General features: G+C 45.5%; 2 protein-coding genes across 8 annotated transcripts in view; one reads left to right on the top strand and one right to left on the bottom strand.

The window, feature by feature from the left end:
* Positions 1–319: 319 nt before the first annotated feature.
* Positions 320–5588, bottom strand: ALG11 (ALG11 alpha-1,2-mannosyltransferase). The gene is made up of 4 exons (XM_083833815.1): positions 5435–5588; positions 4320–4553; positions 2657–3588; positions 320–728 (listed from the first exon to the last, which is right to left on the bottom strand). Exons 1-4 carry the CDS (start codon positions 5527–5529, stop codon positions 457–459), a joined length of 1533 nt encoding a protein of 510 aa, XP_083689941.1. The 5' UTR covers positions 5530–5588; the 3' UTR covers positions 320–456.
* Positions 5589–5664: 76 nt separating this feature from the next.
* ATP7B (ATPase copper transporting beta) overlaps positions 5665–9837 on the top strand; it is a 45449-nt gene continuing 41276 nt past the window's right edge. The window contains exons 1-3 of one of the 7 annotated variants that reach the window (XM_083833666.1): positions 5665–5852; positions 6860–6986; positions 9645–9703. In XM_083833666.1, the coding sequence (XP_083689792.1) occupies positions 6878–6986; positions 9645–9703 (168 nt within the window). In that variant the 5' untranslated portion in view covers positions 5665–5852; positions 6860–6877. Of the gene's footprint in view, positions 5992–6038; positions 6514–6859; positions 7091–9644; positions 9704–9837 lie in introns of those variants that run through there. The other 6 variants (XM_083833664.1, XM_083833663.1, XM_083833665.1 and 3 more) reach the window with 6 other exon arrangements.

The following is a 9837-nucleotide window of genomic DNA, read 5'->3' as shown; positions in this document are numbered from 1 at the left end:
AGCTAGTTAACAGCTAGAAAAAAAAAATTCTGGGTACAAGAGCAATCAAACAAAAACGTTGATTTAAAAAAGTGTGGCTGTAGGTAAAGCGGCATGAAATGTGTAAAGACTGACTGAAAACAAAATATTAAAACAAAAGATCTTACAGATGTAGTTCTGTTACCCAGGAAAGCACTGTGAATTCAGAAGGTTTTGCAGTTCACTGTGTACTGTACACGACAGCGTACTGTCACATAGTCAACACAACATTTTCAGAAGCATTTATTTCCCAGTAAAGTATTTCCCAGCAAAATATTTCTGTTACATAAAGCAGATATCCTGACAGAAAGAAAAAAAAAAATGTCTTTATTGAACGGGACCCAGGGATCATAAATTACATATATTTACATTTACAGGTCGTACCTGGTCAAATATAAAAAGATAATTTTACTCATATGCATTTTTATTCGCATACATTTATTTAAATAATGGCTCCACAGATAATAGGAATGTCTCTTCAAAATGCTGGTCAGAAAACCTGTACACAGACCGGCGAGCATTTTCTCTGATCTCTAACCTTTTTTCAGGAGACAAAGAAAGGATATAAGCCATTTTCTCAGCATAACTGTCCTCGTTTTCTGCTAGGAAACCTGTAATATGTCCTTCGTAGGGTAGCACAATATCCAGTTTGGGGCCTCCAGAATTGTGAGCCAGGATAACTGTGCCAGCTGCCATACATTCAACCACTCCTGTGAAAGATACAAAACATGCTGATATGAATGGGTACATCACAGACTTCAGCTTTTGACTGTGCACTGCAACTTTAGGACTGCAATAAAATTCTCCTAGAAGTTACTACAGGCTGGAGTTTTACATCAGTTTGTAAAATACACAGTAAATGGTCTTATGGGAAAAACAAATCCTAAGGACTGAAATCATAGTTACCCTTAAACATAAAATTGAAATTTGAAATCAGATGTAACTGGTTAAGTTGGGGTTCTTGTAGCACACGTGATTTATAAGAGATACATTATGAGGTAATAAAGAGCTAGATATTGAAATGAATGTGAAGATGAGGACAGAAAGTAGTTCTGTGGCAGAACACTGCAAAGCTGGACTGAAAACAAAAACCTGCTTTTATGGTTTAGTGGCAGCCTGAAAAAAAATAATTACAAAATAAAGCTGCATGTAGCTGCATTCATTTTCTCAGTCAGACTGAATGTTTTTAAGATTTAGAACGATAATCTGAAGAGAAAGGCTGATTGGACTCATATCAATTGGATGATATTCAAGCAGAAATTCAGTATTTTGCAAATAAACACATCTTTACAGCTTCTAACAAGATCTACGTTTGTCCTGCCAAATTACCACTGCTTCTGTATTCTTAATGTTAGAAGTATTAATGAAACGAGTATTTGATAGAAAGCTTTCCTCAGTCAAAAGCAGCAAGACAGGAACAGCACACAATATATACATCAACTTCATCTTTCCTCTATGGTTCCAAGTAAGAGCTCAGATCACTTTAATTACTGATTGTTCTCAGTTCTGATTTGATTTTTATTAAGTTCCACTAGCTCAAAGATTGCCAACTATAAATAATGCCCTAAAGTTTTAGAACATGTTTTTTAAAGGTACAAATCCATTGGAGATTATTGTCAAATCGTGCTGAAATTCAGAAGCACAGTGCAACTGTATCACTTTTTTTTTGTGGTGGGGGGGGAAGAATAAACTTTTATGGGGGCTTAAATATGAGAAGCCATTATTTGTATGTTGTAGCAGTTGCTTCTGGGAGACACTCCAGAGTAAGATTTTTTTTTATATACCAAATTCCTACAAACTATATATAAGCTAGCATTCCTGCTACTTGCTTGTATGCTAATAAAGTCTGATGACATTGCCTGCAGCTTGGTGACATTACAGCCAAGCACAGCACCCCTCTGCTTGGCTGCTCACTTACCCTGATGTAGATGCATGGCACAGGCAATCCTACATTGCCTTTCCAAGTCAGGGAGGCTCAACTAATCCCAATAAACTCTGCCCAACCCCTTAAGTCTGTGCGACAGCACGGTGCAAACCAGGCCCCAACTCCTCTTTGGGATCCAGCTCCGTGCTGCACTGACAAATTTAAGGACTTCATTGCCTCAGCGCAGGCGCCTTGTGCAATGAGGTGGCCTAGGGTGCCTGGTGGCATCCACAGGGGGCTTGCTAGTACGATGCAGATTGTGTGAGTGCGAATTGTGCCCCTGTTCTATGATTAAATGGAAGAACCTACAGCCTTCTGAGGCTCCACAGGGTACAGACGGCATCTGCGCGAGTCTGACACGCCTAACGCAGGACCTTAGGGCGACGGGTCCTCAGAGCAATAGCTGGAGGCACCTCAGATGGGATTTGTCTGTTTAGGTGCCTAAAGGATGCCCGTGATCAATACAGTCTGTGATACCTACAGTGACCCAGCCTGTACCACAGCCTCACGGGGCAGTCAGTCATCTCAGTTGGCCTTGTAGGCTCTACCTCAGCAGTATCACCACCGACAGGAAAGGGCCTTGGGCACCTGCTCGGTGTGCACACCTCTGTGCTCAGACACTACCCCGAAGAGTCTTAACCACGCAGTGAAACCCTCCCCAGCTGCGTTCTAACCGCTGAGACAAACAGCTGAAAAATGAGCAAAGATACTGACCGATCCCAAAGTGCTCGTTCCACATCGTGTGCAGGCCGATGGTGGCCTCGGCCAGGTGTTTCTTTAACTCCTCGAAGGGAATGTTTATTCTGAACATCACGTTGTCACTAACTCCCAGCTCCTCACAAAGACGTTTCAGGTTATTTACACGCTCTTCATCTTGCTGGTTACGACAGCCTCCAATTAAAATAAGCTTCAGTGATGGCTGCTGCCCCAGTCCCTTCTCTTTCAGCAGCTTAGCAAAGGCTCTGATCTGCAAAGGATGATCTTTCTCAGGCCTGAACTGGCTGACGGAAACAACTGAACATTCAGCGGTGCTCTTTTCCTCTTCCAGTGGAATATCCAGGAAAGTTTGGACGTCACACGGCGGATACACCACGCTAGTGCAAGCCCCCGTTCTCCAGATGGAAAGGATGTGGTTGAGCGTCCACGAAGAATTAACCATAACCACGTCGCTGCAAGAACCGACCAATCCATACAAGAATGCAAACAAGTAGTAGTAGACGAGTTTGAATTTGCTGAAGAGCGGATTGTTTGTAATGAAGGCTGCGTTGTTAAACCTGGTGTCCTGATTCCTGACCACAGACAGCATATCGGTGCTGATGGTGGGATAGTGGACGTAACATCCAACCCGACAACCTCCTAAATATTTAAAGAGGGGGAGCGTGAAGGCGTAACCCATCGAGTCAATATAAATGTCAGGAACACACTTCAGAAGAGCTTCCCAGCCAAGGAACACAGAGCCTAAGCTTTGTCCCAGCAAAGTGAAGTGAGGATAAAGAGAAGCTTCCACGAGATAGCGTTTTTCTAGAAACACAAACTTCACAGGATGAGTTAATTTAATATTGAACCTTCTGAAAGCACCTTCTACTATTTCTTCTCCAGTGGCATCTCTGTCACCAGTGTAAACAACACACGTTACGTTTTTGTACCTGTAAGGAAAAAGAATTTCACACGTTCTTATAAAATTTTATAACATGAAACTAAAACATTATCCATTCAAAATTAATCCAAAAGAATGTTCAAAGCAAACGTCTCTGTAATGATTTTGATTTAACTAAATTGATTCTATGAATTCTTTCCGTTATACTTCTATTTTATTTTTTCTGATCCACACTAAAGTATGATGGCTGAAGACTGTTTTTTTTTAGAGTAAAAGATAAATGAGCTCCGTATTAATCAATATCAGACTTAAGAGTGCCTTGCACTACATTAGATGTCCATCTAGCACACAGCATGAACAAAATGCAGAAGGCTGCGCAAAGCCAGGGGTTGTGCCAATGCTGAATCCACTTCAGATATTAACTTTGTCTCCTGCAACAAGAGGCGAGTATCAAAACTAGAATTTGTGTGCAGGTAACTGATGTGTCCCTAAAAGTCCAATACCGGTACCAAAAAAAAACGATGAGAGAGGAGGGGTTTGGCTTAGGAGGAAAGAAGTGACAGGTGCCGCAGTTGTGCAGAAGACACAGGACAGAATAAAATCCGGGCAGAGTGCTGAAGCCAGAAGGCGCAACCAGGTGAAACACAGATCTAAAAAGAAAACCTTTAGGGCCTGTACATTAACGATACCCATTTAAATATGCAAAAATAACACAATTTGCATAAAGAATACCATAAGAAGCTGAGCGTGAAATGTGGTATTTGATAAACGTGTGCTTACTTTTTCTGGAGTGTCCTTATGGCACACCACAAGACCCTCTCCCCTCCGCCCCCCGCGTTGCAATACGGGTGAAAAAACGCCACCAGCACGGGCCGCTGCCCGTCCCTCCCTGCCGGGCTGAGCCGCTGCTTCCTCGCCTGCAGCCAGAGCCGCGCTGCCCACAGCAGCACCGCCACGCAGAGGCACAGAGCTCCGCTGAGAAACAACGCCGGGACCAGCAGCGAGCACAGCAACCTGAAAGGAGTGGGAAATCGTTAAGTAGAGGAGTTAAATAATTAATTGTTACATAGAAGAGACACAGCGCGGTGACAGGACGAGGGGGAATGGGCTAAAGTTGCGCCAGGGGAGGTTTAGGTTGGATATTAGGAAGAACTTCTTTACCGAAAGGGTTGTTAGGCATTGGAATGGGCTGCCCAGGGAGGTGGTTGAGTCACCATCCCTGGTGGTCTTTAAGAGACGTTTAGATGTAGAGCTTAGTGATATGGTTTAGTGGAGGACTTGTTAGTGTTAGGTCAGAGGTTGGACTCAGTGATCTTGGAGGTCTCTTCCAACCCAGATGACTCTGTGATTCTGTGATAGAGAGACGGGCTTATGGGTAGAGAGCTATGGGGCGATATCGGGAATTAGATCACTGATATTGGTGGTTCATTTCAACGACTATCATAAAAGTGTGTTGTTTGGGGAAAGATTTTTTCCGAAGATCAATTCTGGAGCATTAATACTAGATATTTGTGCATACATATATATATATATACATGGCATATATAGTATCAGGATAACATGCTGACATACACAGACATTACATTACACACTATACACCCATATACACACCACATAAAGGCACATAAAGACATATAAAGGCTACAAGCCATATAAAGGCTGCAAAGCCACAGCAAACAACCCTTAAACAGACTTTTTCGAGCTTTCCCTCAGCCGAGCCAGCCCCTTTAGGCCCTGCATTACTGTAGAGCCGCTCAGCCTGCCCTCAGAGCACAGCCCAGCACCACGTTCCCCTCCCCGGGCTCCCCTCCCCGGGCTCCCCTCCCTGAGGCAGCTGAGGGTGGCCCCAGCCCGGAGCCCGCTCCCCACAGAGGTACCGCCCCCTCCTCCCATACCTGCCCGTCCCGCCCGCCACCATCTTGTGGCGTCCTGACGGAAGAGGAGGCAGCCCGGGGGGCGGGGCCAAGCGGGCGTTGCGTCTCCCTCTCATTGGCTCCCCGCGGGAGATGGACAGGCAGGGGGCGGGGCATAGAATGGGCGCCTGAGGGGAGGGAAAAAGGCAGCAGGGGGGTGGTGGGGGCAAAGGCAGGGCGGCGCTGTTTGTGGGGTCTGCGGGGGGTGGTGCTGGATCTCGGGTTTTAACCTCCTCTTTTACCTCCCCTTCCGTTTTGTCTCCACTAGGGGGATACTCACAGACCGGAGGAATGGTGGTGTAGTGATAAGCTGGGCTGTGCTGCTTTTCCAAACGCTGCTGCTGCAGCTGCGTCGTGCAGGGAGGCTTCGTGTGCCTAAAATGGCCGCCTGGGGAGCGGGGTGAGAAACCCGGTGTGTGCCCCCTCACCGTGTGAGGCTGCCGAGAGCTAGATGAGGGGGAGCGTTTACACATTGTAGCCCTGTCTGCCAAAACCTGAAAGGAAGGTGCGGGGAGCTGGGGGTCGGCCTCTGCTCGCAGGTAACCAGTGATAGGACTAGAGGGAATGGCCTCAAGTTGTGCCAGGGGAGGTTCAGGTTGGAAATGAGAGACATTTCTTCTCAGAAAGAGCAGTCAGGCACTGGGACGGGTTGCCCAGGGAGGTGGTGGAGTCACCGTCCCTGGGGGTGTTCAAGGAAAGGCTGGATGTGGTGCTTAGGGACATGGTTTAGTGGGTGGTAGTGGTGCAGGCAGATCTGTTGCAGATAAGACTGTCTCCAGTCTCTTGCAGAGCTGATCTGTCCAAAATTGGAAGGTATTTCAAAGATGCTTTACCTCTACCAAACCCTGATCTTTCAACCTCATTGAGGCTGAAGCTCTCTCTTCCATGTCATAGCTCTTGGTGTGTTTTGAGGTCTTGGGGCTGTTTGGGATGCTTGTGAAGGTCCTCCTGTGGCTTCCTGATCAGCAGATGTTGTAGGGCCAGGAGTTTATTTGGCCATTGCTATAGCTTGAAGCCAAGAGACAAAGCCTCTGCTGTGTTGGAAGGGGAAAGAGCTGAGTGTAAGTAATGATTAGTTGGTGCTGACCCACCTGGGTTGTGTGCTGCTTACAGGGAGCCTCACATGGGGGTGAAAGTTGGAAACGTGTCAACCCTTGAAAGTTAGAGTTGTAGTAGTTTTTACTGATGTTATTTAAATGCCTTCACTGCCCTAATTACAACTGCCTGTACTTTTTTCGAGGGCATCTCTGCCTTTATGTGAGCAGTTACATTGGAACAGTTATCTTGGGAAGCCTGGCCAGAGTGACTTAACATTTCTAACATTTCATTCCTGATCCAGCGCTTCTCATACATTGGGAGCAACAGGCCCTAGTTACTCTCCCTTAATCTTCTTCTCTTCCCCAACAGACCAGCTGCCTGAGAACCATGTCAGATGCTTGCAGAAGAGATCTGTGCTGGATTCACACCTCTCAACTCGAGACACATTTCTTGCAATGTCAACATTTGAAGCTAACTGCCCGGGTTCAGAGAAGAGGTATAGTTCTTCTAGGGAACAAGCAGTCCGGTCTGTTTTAGATGATGAAAGTTGTGTGTCTCTCCACTGACTTGAAAAGGAGCTTATAGCCACTCCCTTGGAAGGTATGAGTCTTAGATTGAGTTTATTTATGAAGCTGGTGGATCACAAGTTAGCCACGGCTTAATTAAGATGAGACTGAATGAGTTCTGAGAAGCAAGTAAAAAAAAAAAAAAGGTAGATGTCTACATACCATTTTGTTGCCAGAGCCATACATGACAGATGCTGTGTTTTGAATTTAAGTCTCTGTTCAGTCATCAGACACCTTTGACTTAATATGGCTAGAAAAGTGAAACTTGTTCTTTCCAGTCAAGGCTCATTGCAAGCTTAGTGATAGTGGGAATGAGAAATGAGGATTTAGCCTACAGAGCTTCCAGTGCAAGGCATATCATTTCTTCAGGGATTCCTAAATGTCGGGAGTATGTTTTAGCTTGAGCCCAACAAAATATTTTGCTTTTCCTGAAATGGTATAACCACTTTTTTGTGAGTTCCTAAAATCTCCTCTTAAGGAATGTATATGTTTGTGCATTTTGGCAAATGGAAGAAAAAGGCTGATCTCCACAGGCACAACAGAAACAGCTGCCTTGTGGCAGCAAACTGGATTTGCAGTGCGTGAACTTTCCAGCAGGGAGAGCCTCAGAGTTTGTTCAGGGAGTCGGACAGCCAGGCATGCTTTGTGCACAGCACTGCCACTGTGGGACATAGGTCTGGCACTTCCCAGAAAAATTTTTGCACGGATGCAGATCGACTGGCCAGCTTTAGTGCTACAAAGCCTCTACAGTCATGTAATTTTCCTGGTGACAGTTCAAGAGCAAAGTATTCCTAGAACTGTTCTTGTCTTGCTTTTGCTCCCAAGGCAAACAACAAATAGGCCAGAGGAATTGTTTTGGCAGGAGAAGCTATCTCTGATGTATTTTTTTGGTGGTTTTTTTTTCTGAGGCTTCATGATGCTTTCCTTATAATGTACACTTATTTCTTGACGGGTACTTCCATGTGGAATAATCCAGGAAACATGATGTCTTTTAAGGCTGCATATAACCTATACATAGGCTGCATATAACCTATAGCTCAGCCACATTGAAATAAAGCATCTGCATAAACAAATACATAGTCTGGTGCAACTTTTCCAGATCTTTACCAGTGCTAAGCAGGAGAAGAGTGCAGTACAGTGGGGCCCCTGTTTCTTTTGCAGATCTTTGTGCATATTTTATAGTCACCTCAGACTGCCTGGGATGCTCTCTTTATTTTGGAAGCAATGTAAACTTGCTTGTTGTAGGGAGAAATCTGCATGGTGGTGGGAGTACCAAATAGTGTTCTTAGTTCTAATAATTTATAGTTCACAGAACCACAGCATGGCTGAGGCTGTCAGGGAGCTCTGGAGGCCCCCGGCCCCAAGCCCCGCTCCAGCAGGGCCCCCCAGCGCAGGGTGCCCAGGACCCCGTCCAGGCGCCTTGTGCCGCTCTCCCAGGAGGAGACCCCACAGCCTCTCTGGGCAGCCTGGGCCAGTGCTCAGCCGCCCGCCCAGCACACAAGCGCTGCCTGGTGCTCAGAGGGAGCCTCCTGCCTGCCCCTTGGTGCCCACTGCCCCTGGCCTGGCGCTGGGCACCCCTGAAAAGAGCCTGGCTGCGGCCTCTTTGCCCCCTGCCTGCGGGGATTCACAGCCCTGGGTGAGATCCCCCTGAGCCTCCTCTTCTCCAGGGTGAGCAGCCCCAGCTCTCCCGGCCTCTGCTCAGAGGAGAGGTGCTCTGGTCTGCTGATCTGTTTTATTTTTTCTGTAGTCCATCTAGGGGTAATTAAAGACAAACTGTATTAATTCTTTCAAAGTTTTTTTTTGTTAGCTTTTTTTTAATCACAGGGTATTCATCTTTTGATGTGAGCAATGTGAAAACTGTGTTGCTGACAGCCTTAGAGACTGCAAAGGATACCTTTAATGTGTGAATATCCAACGCAGACTAACTGGGTTGTCATCACTTCACAACTTCCCCACCTTAATGCATATGTAGCAGAAGATACTGGATGAATGCATTTAAGGTACTGCCAATAACGTCAGCAACAGCAGTGCTGGGCTGTCTGTAGCGTTCCTACTCCAGCAGGGGGAATGCTGTTAAACATCTTGTCTGTAGAAATTCCACGTGGCTGACATGCCAAAGAAATGAAACGAGCCTTGTCATGAAGTTGGCTTTGTTCTCACCTGCTCAGAGATGTACCGAGTTTTTCATCTTTTGCTGCCTCTGTAAGCACTTTTGTCCTGTTTTAATTGCTTTCCTTATTAAGGTCCTCACTCTGAAGGAAGATCCATGCAAACAAGTAAGCAGGATTCAAAACAAATAGCAGAATCCACTCACAATGCGCTCTCCTCAAGCCTGTGAGGCATTGGAGGTAGCTTTTAAGTACATTTTTGTAACTCTCATTCTTGCTGAGTGCTCCACGTACAAGAAAGTTGGTAAAAAGTAAGACCACTGGCAAGTGATAAACACAAAGAAACTGGATTAATATTGTGTAAGGATATTCATATGACAGTCATGTGGTCTTTTATACTTTCTTGTACTGCTGGTTACTTTCTTTCTGGAATGCACCCTGTGTGGTACTAAGTTTCTCATACAAGTTTCTCTCTCTTAGCTGCCAAAATGCCGGGGACTGTTTTTAGCAGGAGGAATCTTATATCGTTCGTATACACAGTAAGTTTCTCCTTTTTTGCACGTTTCTTGTGTTAGGTTGTTGAATGTTACAGTACATTTGTTCTTCGTTGCGTAGTAACAGAAGGCAGAAATAAAGTTGTACTAAACGTTCATGAAGCAAAAAACAAGTATTG

Source organism: Anser anser (assembly GCF_964211835.1).
Source record: "Anser anser genome assembly, chromosome: 1".
NCBI classification, from domain to species: domain Eukaryota; kingdom Metazoa; phylum Chordata; class Aves; order Anseriformes; family Anatidae; genus Anser; species Anser anser.
This window is presented reverse-complemented; position numbering and strand designations above follow the sequence as displayed.